Raw genomic sequence first — 21,405 nt, forward strand, 5'->3', positions numbered from 1 at the left:
GTCACTAGATCAATAATAGCTCATCTTATCACACAATACACCATGTTAAGTTGCAGACAGGGATTTTCATACTAATTGATCCACTAATTACAGCATGGTCCTTATTAAACTTATTAAACCAGCATTCACCTCATTGTTATTATTTTTGGTAACATGGCAAAACCCTTAGGCCAGTGTGCACAGAGAAAAGCCTAGTCTGACTAGCCATCTTCTGGGGCAGAAGAGGACACAGATTGATGCAAGTTATTACACTGGTATCTGGTGGACAAAAAGAGGGAAACTCCCTCGAGCCAAAAGGGCTGAAAAAGGTGTTTCTGAAGGAGAGAGGACAGTGTGAGATGTGAAGGATGACAGACTTCCCGCTGGTTTCCCTGCTTCTAAAAAGGGGGAAGATCCGTTGCCATGGTGAAGAGACGGTTTCAGACATCTCTCCTCGCGAGTGCTGCAGAGAGGTGTCGACATTCCGTAACCCATTCATAAGCCAGATATTTACAGACACGCCTGTACACATGCAGAGCGAGGTTGAGGTGAGTGACCTGGAAAAATTATCAATGACGTCAACTACTATATACGCTGGGCCAGCTTTGAGAACGTCTGCCCTTTCAGGGCCACGCATCCTCCAGCCAGCTCTGCTTTCCCCGACCAACACTGCAATTATTTTTGGCCTCTTCCGAAATCTATCCCCATCCCGTCTCCCGTTTCTTCAACGCTCATTACTGCCACCGCTACCGGAACAGTTGCTATTATCTTCTTTCTGGAGCCTCGCCCGTGGCCCCACTGTCCCCCCTCTCTGCTCTGAGGTTTCCTGTGTATCTGGCGGCAGGCTGCACCATCCCCCATCCATCACCCCGTGGCGACCCATCCCCTGGCCTGCCTGCCTGCCGCCAGCACCCCAACCACACACGCCCCAATCTCGCGTAAATGTCAGCGTCAAGCAGTGCCCATTTGAATTCCAAGCCCTCTAAGTCCATATAAACCTGAGTTGAGCAGATGTGACTTCCTCTCCGTAGTTTGCCTTGGCCACCTGATGCCCTGGTGGCTATTCTTGGACGGGGCCACTCCTCCGGCTAGGTGCCGTTCTCTCAAGGCCTGCGTCATCGGGCGACGTTCGGCTTGTTGAGCCTGGATGTCTGCAGCGGCAACTGCCTTTGTAGTCCAAGCCGCCCCCCGCCCCCCGACATGGGTTTCATTAAGACCTACAAAAGCATGGGTTTAGTTTTCCTCATTTGTGCTGTGAAATGTGGAGCCTGAACTATAAAGACCACACTCTGACCACACACACACACACATTATTCATCCATTTCATTCACCCACAGAGCTTTGGGCACCTGATTATGGCTATTATGGGACCCGCGGCCGGCTGTAGAAGTACATCAGACCCAATTAGGGCATCACTGATTTGAATGGGAATACCGATTCTAGGGATCATATTTCTATGCAACCGCCAACGCTTAATGTTGGTCCCTGAAGGGCCAGGTGGGTGGAGAGGTGATGTCATTCATTCCCACTGACTAGTCGCATTGCCTTTCTCAGCCGGTTGAAGCCTGATGCCACCCTCACTTTGTTGCCCATTTTTACCAGTGCATTCTGGAATAAAAATACCGTACTTTGGCCACACCTGTTAGAGCACATTTCACTCAACCTCAGCACTCAGGGCAATATGAAATGGGATATCATGAATGGTTATACAGTCATTTATTGTACTGTACTGATAAAAGTAAGGGTTTTCTGAGAAGCACCCACTCAAAGTAATTTAAAAGCAATTTCCCATGGACATGTCTGTGCTGTCGGACCTCGAGGGTCCCGAGCACGGCGGAACTGACTGAATCCAATAACCATCGTCAAAAAAATTGATCTTTCAATCACCGCCCTCAATCCTACATCCAACATGTAGGACTCCCGAAACGACAACCTAGGGCAAGCCGAAGTCGATTCCTTTCACTTCCTCGGAAAATGAAAATCTGAACGTGCGTATTACACACACAAAACACAGTAAGCAGACCTAAGTCCCAAGACACTCGGTGGTGGGAAACTGCCGAGCAGGTTTGTGCGAGGAATAATGAATGAGGAATAATGAATAATGCCCGTATAGCGGTTCCATCCTGTGTGCAGAAAACCTTCACTGGGAGTAAATGGAGCCAGTATTTTTAGTGATAAAGATGAAAAGGGGGGAAGTAAAATCAATGCTGTTGTCAAGGTCACTGTATAAATTAAGCAGGCTCAACATAGAAACTGCATCTCAGGGGAACAACGCAGCATGCAGGATCTCTAGGCTGCTGCGCACGCACACACGCACACACGCACGCACGCACGCACACACGCACGCACACACACCCCCACACACACACACACACACACAGAGCTCACACACACACAGAGCTCACACACACACAGAGCTCACACACACACAGAGCTCACACACACACAGAGCTCACACACACACAGAGCTCACACACACACACAGCTCACATGCACGCAAGCACACACACACACTTCACACACAGCTCACACACAGACAGATAGATAGACAGAAACCCGGTTCAATCAATGCAGCCATCTCAGTTATTCGTTTTCATCAGTAATTCATGGTAATAACAGTGTAGAACAGTATTCCATTATTCTACTGAGATAACAAAAACGAAATATTTACTTGACCTGGCCACATTTAGAAGTCAAGCCTAAATGAGGGTGTGTGTGTGTGTGTGAGAGAGAGAGAGAGAGAAAGACAGCGTGAGGATGTAGGGTTGGTGTGAGGCACTGAGGGAAAGACTGAGAACAAAAAGGTATTTGGGTGCATTAGTATTCCACTCACTGCTGCGTTCTGTCCACACAGCCCTCCCCTCATCCTAGCCCAGTGCTCAGCAGCTCATAGCGCGCACACGCATCCGCGCACACACACGTTATTAAAGCGCATCCGTCCGTCAGTCTGCCCGATGGACGCTTCCTCATTAATATTTATCTGTGTTAATACAAAGCTCATGCATTTTTTTTATTAATATAAAGGTCCTTTTCTAATAACAATGGGAACACGCGGTCCAATAGATGCTTGCCATACATATTTATGTTTGTAGAGGACTGTTTTTCGAGGGCGTGTTTTTTTCTAGTGGCAGGCGGGCGGGCAGTAATTTGGACATGGCGCCTGTCATTTCCTCAGCCTCCCTCCCTCAGAGCCTGGCTGTCCCCTTGGCACACTGCTACTTATTCAAAGGAAATGTGGATTTCGTTTTTCTCTCCCCATGCAGAAAGTCATAAGTAAGCATTCCGCCGTGGCGCAGGATAAAGAGGCTGGAATTATGCAGCGGGCCTAACGGGTACGTCCTAAATATAAACCCATTCAGCAGACGCATCACAATGGGGATTCACTGCCCATACCCCATCTCCGAATAAGAACCCGTTCCATTCCGTCCCTCCACATTGTGCCTCTGGTTCCTTCTTTTTTAGGCGCAATCTTTAGAAATTACGGTAGCTCGACAATTTGAAAATGTACTCCTGACACATACTCAACCCGCATCCCTCCCTCTCCAAGTCATCTGCTCCCAATTCAAATGGATGAATAATTTAAATGCACTCTCCTCAAAGCTGATAGCTATTAACAGGGATGACTGTCTTTAAGCACTACAACAGCACTGACTGTCTGCTGAGCCAGTGTGTTTACCTACACTAATATGAGATGGATGGAGTTAGATAGGCCAAAGGACAATTGTGTATTTGCATTTCTAAATGCCTAAAAAGCGCAATTCATTAACCCCTAACACACAGAATTGCGGAATTCCAAAATGGTAAAATCCTAACAGCATCCACATCTGCCCATGGTGAGGGAGCCATGTGTTTTGACTATGAACAGAACAGTACAAGCTTATTTAATAGCTGCAGAGCGGTTTAATGGGGCAAGCAGGCAGGGAGGGTACGGCCTAATATAGTGAGTGAGAGGGCTGCCTGCTTATTTAACAAGCTGTCTGGGAATGAAACTGACTGGTTGGGTATGGCAGGCAGGCAGACAGAGTTATATCACCAGATTGCAGGAAGAGGACCTGAAATCAGGCCGGAGGGCTGCAGAGCCCCTCTTCAACATATCAGATCTAATGCAAACTGGAAAACGCACTCCTCAATGAACGTCTTCACAGCCCTGTGCACCCAGCCCCCAATGCTCTGCTGGGCTGGTCAAACACAACCACCAGTCTATCCAAAGGTGTCTGTCCTATCATCAAGAGCTGTGGTGATTCATTCGTTGGTCATGAACTTCGGAGGATGAAAAGGTCAGTTTTTTTCCACCTTCTCCGATTCCATTTTCACTCCGTCTGTCATTCCTTGTTTTTCTCCACCTCGGCATGTCATCCTCTCTCCTGAATTTCAATTTCCTCTCCTCCCCTCGCGGAAAGACAAACAAGCGTATTTTCCATGTAAGAGGCATCTCCTAGTCCTCCCCATCACCGACGGGATGCAGCCGCGGCAGCAGCGTATTAGCATAGCTCGATGGCGAGGCTAGGGAGCCATTACCTAGCAACAGAGTTGGCTGCGATTGGCTAGGAAGACGTAAACAGGCTAAGTGAGTTTGGGGCAGACTGGGACCAAGCGGCGAAATGAGGAAGCAGGGGGCTATTTCTGCCCGTGTCATCCTTGATCGTCACATCAAAATGACATTGGCTGGCCGCTCCTCCCCCACACCAAGAACAGAGCAGACACAGAGGAGCAGCTCACAGCACTGACTGTAGCCGAGGGGGTTAGCCGAGTGGAACGACATGCACAAGTACCACCGACAGCCGAGGCAACTCGCTGACTGAGTCTATCCTTGAACGGCTAAAACGGATAAAAGTGAACAGAAAAAAAAACATAAGCCGCATTATACCAAACTACCCGGGCGATTTCAGAGCCACACTATCTCTAATTTATTCCCCCTCAGCCATCATCATCACAACACACCTAGCTAATATCTTCAGAAAGCTGTGCCTGAGTTCCCTCTTTCCACTTGGGTAACCTAAGAGTGTGTTAACCAAACAAGCCCAAACAGACTGGCCCTGTCTGGGCCATATTAGGCAGACTCCTCTGGTCTGTCTAACAGAATTGGGCCAAAATTTGCTAAAACTGCAGCTCCGTTAACAATACTGGCAGTAAGGACAGGCACCCGGGTGAGTAATGTGTCAGGGTTTTTCCTCCTACTAGCACCAACACAAGCAGATGATGGTGATGCATGCACACACACACACACACAATCCAGGCAGCCAGTAGAGCTGTTTGACAATCCACTATTTACTAAACTAGCCCCTCAATCTGTCAGTATTCTGCAGGTGTCCAAGACACATGGGGTATATTGACAGCCAAAACAGGTGAGAATACAGTCGGTATTCCAGAAAGGCTTAAAACTTGGAAAGTTCACAGAGGTGCCTGTCCGTTGCCTAGTAATGCCGGAGAGTGAGGGCCACTGTCTTCAGGTAAACAGAACACAGTCTGTTGGGGTTGAGAGGGGGGTGAGAGGAGAGGCAGGCAGAGCGGGAGAGAACAAAGCTCCATTAATCATGGTGGGGGGAGGGAGGCTGCTTTACACTGGCTGGATGGTGGGCTCACTACCACAGAATGGCCAGTAGGAGTCCTCCTGGCAGTACACACAAGCCGCTCTGCATTGACAGCGTATGAGACGTTCTGAATGCTCAGTACACTGGCTGGCAGCGCTCTACAGAAAAATGGGCCTCATGAATCTGAAACATGACCTCAGATGAGCAATGACTATTTCACCTCAGGAAATAACTAACTAAGCCACATGTTGTCAGTGCCCCAAATGGCAGGCTACTCTCTTTGTGAGGCACTACTCCTGACAAGGGCCCACTGGCACTTTATAAGGAACATAATTGGATGTGGAACATACACCGTTTCGACTGCCGCAAACAATGGGAGGACCGTGTTCGGTTCGTCTGTAATGTCTTTTACGCCTGGCTTGTGCTGGAGGAGCTAGATACATGGACGTGTTTGACAATGAAGGGGGCATCCCTGTGCATTGAGACCCATACATTGTATTAATATGATTAAAAAAATAGGCCAACAGTCGCATTACAGAACATAGGCAGCATTATCATCTCCCTCCTTCCAGGCTAGAGCAGCACAGAAAAAAACTAAAAATAACCGATTCATCTTTCATATTCAGAAACCATCACAAAACCCCTCATTATAATCAGATGCTGTGGTAATCTGAAAGATGGCAGGGATCACAGGATGTAGGCTATCATTCACATTCTCAACCGAATACATTGTGGAGGGAGAAAACTGCCAGCAGACAACTACTATCCTTTTGAGGGTACTGAGGTGTCAAAAAAAACATCCACGCCGTCCAATCAGAGCGGCCCGATGGCTACGTCGCCACGGTAACAGGCACCTAGCGGTGGCTCCATTAGGTTAGTGTGCAACAGTTCATGACAGAGACAACGCTGTACTCCCTTTACTGCAGGTAGCCATGGGTGCCAGCTACCTGTTGTTGTGATTTAGAATTGTGCGTGTGAGCGTGCGTGCGTGTTTGCATGTGCGTACGAAAAAACAATAAGTAATAGCTTAATGCTTTCAATCAGGAAATTGAATTCAATAATAGCCTGCTGCTTGAAAAGTAATCCCTCCCTTGCAATCAAAATAACCACATGCAGTATACAGACGGTATTACTTGGCAGTTAGGTAACTAGTTATACAGGCACATTAGTTAGCTAACTGCCAAGCATTCCTGTGATAGACGGCAACTGGCACTTCCATCATTCGTCAATGACCGTTACGAGTTAAAAATACAGTTCTGTCCAAATTAGCGCAGTACTACAACATTGTGTCACCAATACAGCAAATCACAGATTCACCTAGCATGAAATCACTACGTTGTGATGGACATATTTCAGTTGTTAGCCAACCAGGTTTTTGGTACAAAAGGTTCAGAATCAGCAAATAGCAGCGTACAGTATATCACATTTGAGGTGAAGCTTTAAGTCAAAACTAACCACCATCTCATTTCCTTAGGAGTGTGGGGTTGAAGCAAGTATTTGACCAAACTGCTGACTGCTGCGGGACCGAACAGGCTACAGTCTTTAACTAGACAGGGAAGGTATGGCGTTTTGTCTCTCAGGTAAAAGGCCATATGCGTCTGGGAGTGAGGGGGAAACCCTACTATGTTCAAGTCTAAATCTCTACTTGAACACACTGACAGTCTTTCTGAATACATCATGGGCTTAAAGATCAATGTTATCGCCATAGCAGCCAGCCACAAAATTCTAAATTCTGCAAGAGAATTTAAATAGGATATATCTACTATTTAGTACCCCGCAGCATCTCCCGAAATTCAACAGGAAATAGCAATGTTTATTGGATGATGACAGAAACCCCACGGGGATCATTGAAACTCTCCCTTTCAAATGCTTTTGTCAGCTGTATGAGGATGTGTGAGAGGAAGTCTGACACATCTGCCGTTTGACAGCAAAGAGACAAGACAGGCAGCTAGCTATAGCACCTCTTAATTAGCATCAGCCATCACAGGCCCATTCATTCACACAACAGCTGGGTGGAGGACTGGAGGAGGCAGAGAGATGGAACAGTTCACCCTTGACCCAGGTGACGAGGGACTCGGAGGGAGGTGACTGCAGCTGTGCGACCGCACTCATCCACGGACAACGCAGCGGGGGGTGGGGTCCGTGGACTACTGGCTCGGAGAGGGCAGGAAGGTGTCAATAGAATGAGGCAACATGCTGCTACCCACCACGCGTCAAAACATTTCTCATTGGACTAGAACGGAAGGTGGTAAAGGGCCTGGCTGGCCATTGCTGGGCGGGGGTGTAACGCGGGCACAATCCTATTCAATATTCAATCCCTAATCTGGGTGTGGAACATTCTGGAAACAGTGCACTAACACTTTCTATGACAGGCCGTTTGTTTGGGAAAGGGCTCTCACACCGTATCGGGAGCTTAGTTCAATCCATTCCAAGGACTGAAAGCCAAATGAAATTCAGTCAGTCGGGGTGGATGTTTTTTTTTTTTTTTGGGGGGGGGGGGGGTTGTCATTTCCCTCTGAAGGCTGTTTCTTTTACGGGAAGGTGTGCTCCATTAACAATTCACAGCAAACAGAGAAAGGGAAATTTCAGGAGAGTGTCAGAGTAAACTTCTCTGAGGGGGGGTTCTAAATGTCAACAAGAAGCCACTGAGGCCTGGCCTTAAATATGGAAATGCTGCCATGCCTGAGAAGAGACACAAAGCTGTTAGCTTCCCTTCTTCAGCTGTTGCAAATCCTTTGGAAGATAATAGGGTGCTGACATTTACCTACTGGATGCGAAAGAAACTATGCATAGGCTACATCCGAGTTACCTTGAGGTTTGGTGCGGCTATAGGACGGGAAGCGCTTGACACCATTGATTTCATTAACAATAAAGGCGTTAAAGTTCTCTTAAACTAGGAAATGGTGTGCTCTTTGTTTAAAATATTTTCATTTTGTGGTTATCACAGTGATAGACCAGTCAAGGCGAGAGACAAAGGATACTCTGATACATAATCAACTGACTCCCCTGATTGGAGCATGTGCTTTCAGTTGCATGCAAGCCTTTCTAAATATGGATTACCTAAAGACAAAAGGAGAGCCTTACATTCAAATAAGTCTGTGCGGAGAAACATAATGAAGGAATAGAAGACATGAGCTGAGAAAAAAAACAAGCAAAGAGGGAAAGGGGGGGTAATGGAATAAGCCAGACACAACCAGTATTATTGAAGGACGAAAGCAGAAAACATTCTCCTGTGTGAGGTGAACGCTGAAGGGAACAGTGGGCTCCAGTAGTATACAATGTTCATGGCAGTCTGCCGTATGAACTCTGTGCTCCTGGGGGTTGGGGAGAAACCCGGGCAGCACGTGGATCAGTGCCCCTTCCCTTGCTTGTGGCAACAGCCTAAGATGGCTGCCAGAGCCTGGTGTAAACAAGGCAGAGAGTGAAAGCAACATTTCTCAAGCCTGCATTCCGGGAGCTGCAGGGGCAATACAGTGTTGAAGAGAGACTTAACCCGTTCCCTTCCCCAGCTTCGACACGCTCAACACAGGAGAACTATTACAGACACTTTGAAAAACACAAGGAAATGCTGCACTGAGCAAATAATAGCAGTAATTGAGTTCAGGCAGGCCAGAGAGGAAAAAAACTAAACTGAAAGGGCTAGCAGTATCGGCAATAACACAGAAACCATCTGGCCTTTTTATCAGTATCTGGATGTCCAAAATCAACACCCCTTGATTTGTACCCCAATAAACCCCGGTCCCCTCTGCTTTTGGTTAGAAACTTTTGATTGGCGGAAGTGGACTGAAAATGAAACATCTTGAGCACAATGGTTATCAGCAATGCACAGTTTACAAAGCCAGAGTAGATTATGAACCGTTTCTGACAATCAGTCAGGTGAAAACCAAATTGTACTGAGATGAATAAACACACATTCAATTCAAATATTAAAGAAAAAATATGTAATTATAGGCATACATTGCAAAACATTTTTGATATTCAGATAAGCGATCGAAGGTGATTAAAAACAAGGAAAATCCCCATTCAACGTCAATTTATTTGTCCAGCCAACCATCAAAAAGAGTGTGAAGACAAGACACCAGCTAAAACAAAATGACAGAGAGAAAAAAACTCAGCCATTCCTGCTCCGTTTTCGGTCAGGAGAGATAAGTGGGAGGACGAATGCAGAAAAAAAGTGGGGATGAAAAAAATTAAAACAGTCAAATAAATTCCTCTCTGCGCTGCGGCTTTGCTTCTGCACAAAGGGGCGAGAGGGAGGCACACGCTTGCTGCTCCCGGCAGCTCATTCGCCACAGAGGAATGTTTCAGATTGCATACATTAACTGCGAAGGGGCCCAGGGCTGTGAAAGATAGTGCTGACATCATCGTCTATAAATGGCTGGGCTTTGAGACACAGGGAGGGAAAACAAAACAGGAAAAACCACGCACCCCCCCCTCCCTAAAAAAAGAGCATGCTTGAGTCTCAATGAGACTCAAGCAAATACAGTGTTTGGTCATTTTCTAGGAGTATAAATGTAGAGGAGATTTTAAAGCTGACCTTTTTAAAGCATTTTAAACAACCTGCAAGACGTTACGCACGTCGATTATATGCACGGAGTACCGACATGCGTGGCATGTGCCGCTTAGTTGTCGCCATTTGTATAATGCAGAATTACCGCCACTAATACACGGTAACAAAAACATGCAAAATTGTATTAGAAACAAAAGAGCAACAGCGTTGAATGAAGACACATGCAAAATGACCCAACGTGAGAGAGAATAAGTGTTTTGGGGAAAACATCGACCAACCAGCATACGGAGGGTTAACCTCCAGTCTGCCGCCTCCCTCCCTCACTCACTCACTCACTCACACCCCCTTTGTGTCCGCAGCACATTCCTGAATAAATGATGTTTTGAACAAGGCTGGTAACCCATGGCAACAGCAGAGCTGCACAGTGGTACTGCAGAGTAACCTTTGGGAAGGCAGTATTTTTAACCGCTGGAAACTTCTCCTGACTGGGGGGAGGGGGAGACTGGCTTCCCTGGCTGGCCAACAGAAGGAAGGCAGACTGCAGTGATTTGAGAATGTAAACTGAAAAAGCCCAGTTTAAAAGCCCAAATTACCCCAGACTAGGTTTGTTTGAGAAGAAAAAAATAACATTTGAATGATATGTCTGGTACAAGGTCACGGAAGGGCTTATTCATAATAAATCAAACCCAGCCAGTATCCTGAAGCCTTTTTAACCCATGTACTGTTGTGCACGTTACAATGTGCCACATGAGGTCACATGATAAGCCGGAATAGACTGAATAACCATTCATTATTTTCATTTTTTTTATGTGAATACATTTTATAATACCTAGGCTAAAGAAACCAAGGGTACGTAACACTGAATGAATGTGGAACAGAGGGGTCCGTCTGTAGCACCAGCAGGACCTCTTTCGCTTGGCCTCCCCTCTAGCCTAGCCTGTGTGATGAAGCAGAAACCCCCTGCCATTTCATCTCTCCATCCCATCCTCCACTTTCCCCTTGCTGCGGACCCCACCGACAACAGCCTGCTTTCCTGCCACTCCCCATGACACCGCAACTGCTCTGCTCACACCAACATCCATGGTCACAGTGCTAATACTTTCAGACGTGACCAGTGCAAATCCAATAAACAGCAAAGAAAGAGGGCATGTATACACAGAAATATAAGAAAAGGTGGTTTGCTTTCTCTTCACATCGATCATCAGCTGACACAAACTATAGAATGTGTTTATTGAATAAAGTGGGATGTTTTAAATCTTGCACACAAGCTCATTCTATACTGCAACCAAGCCTCTCGTTCGTTACATCAGCCGAATTCAAAGGTCTACAGGAGAGGGAAAGACAGATGTTTCACAGACAGATTTAAGACAGTGGTGGTGAGAGTGTGTGTGAAGCTGCATTTGAATGTAATGGGTGAGGAGTCTAGTGAATTCTAAACAGGTCAAGAGAGAGAGAGAGACCCCTCCCTAAGGGGTGCTGGAGTGAGTGGAGTGCCTCCCTGCTCTCTCCTTTGCATGCATGCTGCAACCCGAAACCCAAATGAGTGTTGAGACAGCCAAGGGCACCTTAACCATGGAAGGCCTGCCCAGCTCTGTTCTCTTCTAGCATGACAATAGAGACATGCTCTGTCCCAAACCAGGTGCTTGGCTGCCTCACAGCCACCTGGTATAGACAGGCCGTCCGAGGCTGAATTACTGCAATGCACCATAAGTTGGCTTGCTACAGTTCAACACGAAAATCCTAGCCCACGGTGTCTATAGGCCTGTTCAGTTCGGGGGGTATGTGCATGTTGGTGAAGGGAGAGATTGTTATGGAGGTTGGACGATATCGTCTGGGAGATCAGAAGGGAAAGACAGAGTGAGAAACGGAGCGTGAGATGGTAAAATGTGTTTTTAAGTCACACTTGTCGAAAGGGCGGGGGAGTGTGGGGCTGGCGCTCACTCTCTCCCTCAGACAGCTGCATTCTTCACTGCCGTTTGAGCTGATGAACCAATTTCTGTGAACTACATTCGATAAACCCAAGACTTGAGCAACCATGTCTTCCTCTGGCGTTAAACCAATTATTTTGACCATATAGAAGTATTCCCTAAGTGGTTAGAATCCTACTTTTAAACAGGGACAGTAACCAGGATACAGAGTATCTAAATATAACGATGACAGTTGGGTCAAACCAGGAACTACGCCTGGAAGACAGGAGTCTCTGAGGAGAAGTCATTCTAACCTCTCTACAGAACTGCCTGATAAGTACTCCATGGGCAGGGATGGCCCATGATATTTTACAGCACCTAAAATAATCCCAGACTGGAGCACAAACTCCCTAGAAACTGTAACAAAAATCAGGCTAATGTTTAGGCCTGGGTTACGTCGGGGCTGCTGCCTTCACACTGCCAGTCAAATAGTCCACAACAGGCGTCTAAAAGCGCCTCATCTCTATTTCCAGTATAGTATGTACATCTGTTGTTGTGCTCGGGAAAAGGATACTGGTTTGTACTTTTTTTCCCAGGACATATATAGAAGCCATTGTCTCTTGCATGGAAGGCTCCAACTGGGTTTGGTTGGTATGTATGGGGTAATATGACCCCCCCCCATCTGTGCACTAGACTGGGAACCATGCTGCCGGCGGCTGGAAACTGACGTGGACATATGACCATTTGTCCCCATAACCCGGAGCGGCGCTTGGCTGTAAGAATTTACTCACGACTACATAAGAGGCACGCATCAGCAGTGATCAGTACATCGGTGTTATCAATGGCAAAAATGAGGGAACCGTGTCACATGAACGCCTGCATTGCAAATGAGGAATGTCTTCCCTTGGGCTACAGTCACACACATGCACACACCCACACACGCATTAAACATGAAGAAGTCATAGTACCATCTGAGCATCCACCAATACTAACATCAGCAAGAGCCGGCCTTAATGAGAAGCATGTCTCAACAGCTGAGTTCTGTAAGCACAGGGAGAAGAGCAACATGACAGCCAACGCCAACTTCTTGTTGCCTTGATGAGAAGCAGTTGTTCAAATCGCGGGCATTACCAGTGTAAGCAAAACAATCTCTAAATCCCATAGATGCATCTCGGGCAGCCTAACCAAGATACTGACACAGTAGGAAAGGGAAACACTTAAAACAGATGCATTTAAAATAGCTTTGGACATGTTGGAACATTTTGCTGAATAGAAGGTAATGGGTTGTCTGTAAAGCATCTACAGATGCCCTATAAGGTGTCTCCAAGTAAATGTTTACCATAACGTTACTTTAATATACTGACAATTGTTATGATAAGCATGAAAGAAATGGTCAGAGCTTTATATGAGTTCAATGCTAAGGTGGGTTTGCAGCATGTGTGAGATAAAAACTATGATGAAATAATGGAGGGACCATATCACCAATTAAAGCCAATCTTAGATAATGTAAATTGTTACAATGCTTTGATTGAGCAGTATAAAGCCCTTTATAACACAACTAAAAGATTTATTTATCACAGCGACCCAGTGATTGTAAGAGTCTAAACTTGTTAAATAAACTGACATTTCACCAAGGGTTAATATCAATGGAATTTATTACAATTTACTCAGCTTCAAGGCACGTTACAAGTCTTCTGTAACTACAGAAATGTATAAACAAAGTTTACGTTCATGTACAGCATTTAGCTCTACCTTTTAAGCATCCGTGCATCATCAAAGCAAACGGAAAAAGAAATGAATTACACGTAGTAAAATATTTTCCATCACACTAAGAGATATTTGCTGTAAAAAACATAAAAATGAAAAATATCAAAGAAACAAAGAAAAAAAAAAAGTCCTCAGAATGATTGGTACCCAATATAGGAATTAAGCAAATTTTCTAAAAATGTAACCTGTTATTGAATATTTACTTTGAGTAGTTTAATTTACTTTACAGACATATATTCATTGGAAGTTTAAACTGGCCTTTTATAATGAGAAGTGCATGAGTTCAAGGAAATAAAACTGCAGCAATTATTACAAAGTTGAAGTGCATTGACTTGTCACTGCCATCCAAATACAACACACCCGTCAAAACACCCTCCATAAAATTAGGTGACATGACATCACATACTGCACAGTTCCTTTGTTTTAAAAACAGAAATAGGAGGGGAAGAAAGTCTCTGTACATCGGTTATTTTTGTCAGTTTTGAGTATTCACACGTGTATACTGTATTCGACTAAAATTCACGTTTCTACGGGAAACCATAGGACACATCTATGGGTCTCTTTCCTTTTTTACTTTAACGTCTCCAGCTAATATTGTTGCTATCTCACCTTGCATGAACGCCCAGGGCACGTTAGAACCTACCAGGGGGCATTTCTCTCCGCTAGGACAATACACCTCGCCAGTTGCTCCCTGCGCTTTGATGCTCTCTCGAGAACAAGGGAAACAGAATTTATGGTTGGGAACGGAGGGACACTGAACGAAATGTGTATCCTCTAAACGTTCGTGGCAAATGGTACAACACAGAGGTCCGTTGTTTGCCATGGGCGAATCGGGAATGTTTTGCGCGTGGACCTGATCCATGGCAGAATGTGTACTAGACTGAGAGGGAGCCCCGGACAGATTGAGCTCTCCGTTGCGAGAAGCCAAACGCCTCTGACCAGAAACAGAGGCCGGGGAGACCGGGCTGCTGCTGTTATGCCTGGTCGATGTGGTGGAGTGAACGGAGTTGTTGTCCTTCGGGGAGTGCGCATTTCCCAACGTGTCTGCGACAGACATAAGGGCGGCCATTGGAGACTGTCCATTTTGGGGTGCTGATTCAGGGGGTGTGGCGCGACTTGAATGAACAGAATGGCCAGGTCCGAGCGGCGGGGGTCCCCCGTGTGAGGCACCGAATGATCCGGATGCCATGGTTAGTTTTAACGCCTCGCTCTGACTAGCCATCCACTGCTGCCTCTGTTGTTCCTGTTCAGATAGTTTCAGCGCGCTCTCTGCAGAGTCAGGTTCTGGGGATGCTTTACGTTTACGAACGCCAGTCCTCGGGGCACTCGCAGATGGCAAAGCACGAGGGATGTTAACCAAAGCAGTGGGCAGCAAAGGACAGCTGGCATCGATGTAGGGCTGAGGCAACATTTCAACACCCAACCCCTCTTTAAAGAATCGGACCGACTCCGGGAGCAAATCACCTAGGAGGCGCCAGTCCCCAGAACCATGTTTTTTCTCATATTCCAAATATTTAAAGCCAGAGGAGAGCCCTCTGCCAAAGTCCTTCATGCAGTCCTGATACATTTGTTTGGCCACCCCCGACGCGCTTGAAAATACATTACCAGATCCACTTGGGTACTCGACAAATATTTTTAATTCATAGTCCATTCCAGGCTTTGACACAGCATCGAAAGCAAACACCCTTCCCACCAGTGAATGGTCCTTTTTAAATCTCACATCAAATGGCGAGCTGTTTGAAAGAGTAACCAAAGTGTCCCGTACTATTTTTGGTTTGTTTGCCCAGTCTTCGTTTCGGTTTCTTAAACTTTCACTAAGCTCAGCCAAAGCCTCAGCGTTACGCTGTTTTTCTTTCAGATCTCTCTCTTGGTCAGTGCTGGACACCGAGCCTGGACGTTTACCTTGTTCTGACATGGACTGGGATGCCATGGACAATGAGGGACCCACAATGGATGGAGGAGGGGGGCGACTGGACAGGCTATGCGGGGCTATGGCTGTTGCCGATGAGGGTCCATTCAGCATGGTCTGTGGGAGAAGGTTTGGGGGAACATTCATTTGGCCTGGGACCGCAACGAGACCGTGGCTTCGACGGGAGTTCGGGCTCTGTCGGTTCAGTTCCGGGGGACCATCGTCCGGTTTGGGGAACCCATTTGGACCACTCAATCCATTGGGAAGTCGGCTAGCATGGGCGCCAATACTTGAGTAGTCAAAGCGAGGTCTTTCTGCGCTCAGAGAGTAGCGATCCATCGCTGATTGTTGTTGTTTAGAGGGTCCGTCCACATGGTTTATCTGCACCGTTTCCTTGGCTGATATTGCCGCCTGTGTTTTTATTGTGGGTGGTGGTGGAGGACCGGGGGATCTCCCTTCTTGGAAACCATGAGCTCGTTTCAGGTGGCGTGCAGTTTCGATAACAAACTCGATCCGATCCGCACCTTCATAATTCACACAACCTCTACACACTGCCTCCGTAAAATCCCAAATCATAGCCCATGGCATACGGGGTAAATCGCACAGGTAACACGACTGTCTCCGAGATGAAGATACTTGTGCAGAAGACATGTTGAATGTCCCTTGGCTTGGTTCTTTTTCTCCAGATTATTTGTTTGCAGTTCTTTTCAGTCCGTGAATTTGTCCCACAAAAGGAACCAAATGTTTCTCCTCCTCTTCTGGTGCCAGTGAACAGCGGTGTTGTGTTGTAGGACTGAAATTTGCTTTACACGCGCCTCACATCCTGACTTGGTTTGTGATTTGGAATTTTGATTGTGCCTCCACGTCTCCTCTCCCCACTTGGAATGCCACCTGGCTGGAGCAGTGACGTAAGCACCACGTTCCGCAGTTCCTTGGAACAAATGACATGCCACTTGTTGCTTTCCTAACGCGCACACTCAAACCACTCCCTCCTAATCTTCTGAATGGACTGGGAGCTAGGCAATGGGCTACACGAGAGCACGTTGCTGACCAAATTACACGCAGCTGAATAAGGGTTTGTACAACATTGACATTTTAATGTACGCTACTGGAAAATGATGAGTATCAATTTTAGTCTGCATTTGATTTAATATGAATGTATCCATCCGTATTATTCAAACGTAAATGTCGTGTTTCAAACATGTTACTTTTGCTTATGTCAGCAAAACCAAACCATGAATACGATTCAGAATTTGCGTTATATGATACAATCACTTTATGTAGGAGTCGTGTTTGTTTACAATTCAGGGATAGAATGAAAAAATACAAATAGAAGAAAAAAATAGTGCACGAAAACCGCCTGGATTTAATCGACGTCCATGGAGTGAAAGACTATAACTTCATATATATTGAACTTCTGTGCAAAATATGTTGCTTATCTATTCCTTGCAATGGATATGCGTGCTTACAATAATTGTTTCAAATAAAATAAGAACAGTCTGTTAGCTCAAATAAATATAGCGTCTAGGCTGTCGTGTAATATCATCTGTAATAATTACACTTAGTTAGCTCGAGCTAGGGGTTCCCCGCATTTTAGTTGTTTACCCACTGTATATGCACTGACGAGTAGTCTGCTCTGCGCCCCTCCCGCTCCATCCCTTCCTCCCCAACCCCCGTCTCCCTGCCTGATAAACAAAACCCAGTAGGCAGGCAGAGCAGAATTTCCCCGTGTTATACAACTGGGAGAGAGAGGGAAGAAAAACAGGGTAACGCAGCAGCAGGAGGGAGAAAAGAAAATCCTTTATTGCGGTCTCCACATACCGCTGGCACCAAGCTGCATGGTGGGGGCGGTTCCAACCAGCCAAGGGACCAAGTATGGGCTTCGTTAAAGTCGGTGCCATGCTCCCACTTTCCCAAAACAAAGTTGCTTTAACCGCACCAATAGCGTGCCATGCTGTTGGGCTAAATGGGTACCGTGTGCACTGTCCGGGACATTCGGATGTAGTCGTACATACGATGTTTTGAGTAAATGTTAGGCAAAAAAAAAAAAAGAATATGAATGTATGAGATGTTACATATGCGAAGTAAGACAAATAAAATGTATGTATTTCAAAGTATCGACTGCCATTTTCTTGGCCATCCCATGTAAAGGTTTTATCTCCGGGCCCATACAGTGGCGGGGGAAGCTAGAAACAACAACAGAGCCAGAAGAGAAGATAGATTTGTGTTTTTCTTCTGAGTCCGTGCCAGACCGAGCAGGCTGAATGACTAGCAGCAGCAGCCAGGTTATGTGGACAACTCTTCCTCTGTGCTCCAGGGATTGTGACAGACAGCCAAATGAAAGAGACAGCCCTCATCAGTCAACAGAATTGGAGCAGAAAAAGACGTGGGCCAGTGAAGAAAGTGTATTTCTTCCATTTACTCCAGCACTAGGCCCATGTGCCAGATGTCTGGGCTCAATACTATTTCAACATTATCAATAGTCTGAGAGTGGAGAACAGTACAGATAACTGCATTGAGCCCAATCTCACATTTCTAAAAGGTCTGAATGATCCAAAAACAATGTGGAAAAATAGTGCTCTCTGTTTTGGACATTTGGACAGAATTAAAACATACTGAAACAAAGACTATGCTACGTAAAGTAATGTGAAAAGGTAAAGCCCTTGGATAGTTGTATTTTTTAAATATAGAATCAGGAAACATGGACATTGAGGTTAATTGCAACCACATTCATTGATAAAGGATCACACATGGAGACAATTCCATAGCACTGGCAATTTACATAGGACAGGTCATCCCTCACGATTCACCCCAAGAGCTGACCGAAAGATGCTTCTAAAAATCTGTAATATCCCCAGGGTAACATCATGGGATCTACAACCCATTTAGCCACAATCGATGTCGAAGAGCAGGAGTCAAATGACTGAGACTGCATAAACCTGGCCCACCTGGGAGGTCAGGAAGGAAGAAGCCTCTGCTCAAAAAAGGATATCAAAACACATCTGACATTTGCCAGACTACACCTAGGTAACAACCACAAATACTATAAGTGCGCTGTGGACAGATGAGTCGAAGGTGGAGTTGTTTGGCCGCAATTGCCAGACGCCATGTGAAGCGGGCCATGCAAGCAAGAACACCCTTGAACATGACACAGCTGAAGCAGTACTGTGAAGAGCGAGCATAAATTCCTCCCAGTCAATGTAAGAGAGTGATATTTACAAGAAACAGCTACATTAAATTATTTCAGCCAATGGGGGCAGTACCGGCTTTTGAAGCTAGGGGTGTCCTTACTTCCACATTATGACATTGCATTTCTGTTGATTTTTGATGAATAAATGATTTGAAAGTATAACATGTGTTCGGTTTTTGTCAATGTTTAGTGGATTCTGGATTCTTTGCAGTGATAAATGGTTATTTTGGTTTTCTCATGATATGTGTAGCTTTCCTGAGGCACTGAGGTCTGGTTTTGAACACTGCAGGACCACCAGACAGGGAACTCTTCCTGAGACCTACCTGACAGTATTTAAACTGACAGTATTCAGGGTCAGTCGGTAGGCACACCAAATTAAGCCACTGCAATAGATAAAAACTCAGAGGTGGAAGAGGTTGAAAGCAGACCTTGTGTAATGATCTGTTTTCAGTCTATCCCCCAGTCGGCAAGTATTTTGGTGATACATGTACCTTTGTATACGGTTCAGCCTACATGTGCCTGGACCGTTTCTTAAGCATAGATGCAGAGCGACAGCCATCCTTCCATTGTTTAAAATGACAATGATTAATGAGCATCCTCTCTGTGAAACTTTTTGAATGGTGATGCAGGACCTTAACGTCACAGTACTTAAGAGCACTTTGGCAGTCACGTTGATTCTAAGGTGGAACTTTACCAAATCAATTCCTGAAAGGAAATGTATCTGCTTGGTTACCAACATGCCATTTGGATACCTTTAATACAAAATACAGTATGTAAATAATTTACGGCATGGACAAATTCGCAGGGTTGACCAGACATGTCGCACATGTGAGCACAGCAAAATACATGGATCATTAAAAGATGAACAAAGAGTAATTATTCCAAATATATTTATGAAAAACAGCCTTTGTTTACCATATTTGTGCATTCATCCTCCATCAAGGCACAACTTTGCATAAGTTAACAATACAAAAACAGCAATATGGTAGAAAACAACAACCTCATGTTCTAGTAACATCAAGCTATCTTAATGTCAATGAATGTTGAACACGTGTTTCCTCCTGTCCCTAAATATATTTGGCTCACGTTTTATTTTAGTATATGGCCACTGTCATGATTGCATGTGACAAGGAGAGACAAAATCAATTTGTGGTGCAATGGTGGATGAACACATGCTCAGTTTAGCCAAGGTGTTAGTATACAAAGGCTTTAAGGGTGGGATTTGTTTTGAAAAGTTGCTTTCCTTTAGGAGGTTGTGGAATGTACTAGATCTTTACTGAATAAATTAGTGGATATAGTCATAACTCTGCTCTGCATTCATTATTTTGCACTGTACTCTGCAGATAATCAGATAATCAGTTGGTAATAATCAGTTGGTAACGAGCTGAGATTAGGAGTACACTCTTAAAGGGAGTGCTCCTAATCTCAGTTTGTTACCTGTATAAAAGACACCTGTCCACAGAAGCAATCAATCAGATTCCAAACTCTCCACCATGGCCAAGACCAAAGAGCTCTCCAAGCATGTCAAGATTGTAGACCTACACAAGGCTGGAATGGGCTACAAGACCATCGCCAAGCAGCTTGGTGAGAAGGTGACAACAGTTGGTGTGATTATTCGCAAATGGAAGAAACACAAAATAACTCTCATTCTCCCTCGGTCTGGGGCTCCATGCAAGATCTCACCTCGTGGAGTTGTAATGATCATGAGAATGGTGAAGAATCAGCCCAAAACTACACGGGAGGATCCTGTCAATGATCTCATGGCAGCTGGGACCATAGTCACCAAGAAAACAATTGGTAACATACTACGCCGTGAAGGACTGAAATCCAGCAGCACCCGTAAGGTCCCCCTGCTCAAGAAAGCACATGTCCAGGGCCAAAATCGAGCTCTTTGGCATCAACTCAACTTACCGTGTTTGGAGGAGGAGGAATGCTGCCTATGACCCCAAGAACACCATGCCCCCACCGTCAAACATGGAGGTGGAAACATTATGCTCTGGGGGTCTTTTTCTGCTAATGGGACAAGACAACTTCACTGCATCAAAGATGGACGGGGCCATGTACTGTCAAATCTTTCCCTCAGCCAGGGCATTGAAAATGGGTCGAATACTTATTTCACTCATTAAAATGCAAATCAATTAATAACATTTTTGACATGTGTTTTTCTGGATTTTTTTATTGTTATTCTGTTGTTATTTCTCACTTTTCAGATAAACCTACCATTAAAATGATGGACTGATAATTTCTTTGTCAGTGGGCAAACGTACAAAACCAGCAGGGCATCAAATAATTGTTTCCCTCAGTGTAGACCTGAAAACCATAGAGGTTCTGTTCTATAACTGACTGGAGTCAATTAAGACCCTGATTGGGAAACATTTTATGTTCTTCACAATGTCGTAGAATTGTCTATGTAGTAACCATACCTACCATTTAATAAATATCACTTTCAATATTCAACATACAATTATAAATTAGCAAATTCTTGGAAGACTTCAAAACAACCTCCACAACTCTGCACATAGCAAAGCAAAGGCTTTGCCCCCCCTTTCCTGAAAGGAAACTGTGCTTTCACCATAGCCCCTCATGCATACAGAGAGTCATTCACACACCAA

At 45.3% G+C, this 21,405-nt stretch overlaps 2 protein-coding genes across 4 annotated transcripts in view; both read right to left on the reverse strand.

Moving 5' to 3' along the window:
- The window catches only part of kiaa0586 (KIAA0586 ortholog), a 91,795-nt gene that overhangs the window by 56,079 nt on the left and 14,311 nt on the right, over positions 1 to 21,405 (reverse strand). The window lies entirely within an intron of this gene.
- irf2bpl (interferon regulatory factor 2 binding protein-like) lies at positions 13,912 to 16,560 on the reverse strand. The gene has a single exon (XM_010904954.4). It carries the CDS (start codon positions 16,252 to 16,254, stop codon positions 14,245 to 14,247), a length of 2,010 nt encoding a protein of 669 aa, XP_010903256.1. The 5' UTR covers positions 16,255 to 16,560; the 3' UTR covers positions 13,912 to 14,244.

Source organism: Esox lucius, chromosome 15 (genome assembly GCF_011004845.1).
Source record: "Esox lucius isolate fEsoLuc1 chromosome 15, fEsoLuc1.pri, whole genome shotgun sequence".
Classification (NCBI taxonomy): Eukaryota; Metazoa; Chordata; class Actinopteri; order Esociformes; family Esocidae; genus Esox; species Esox lucius.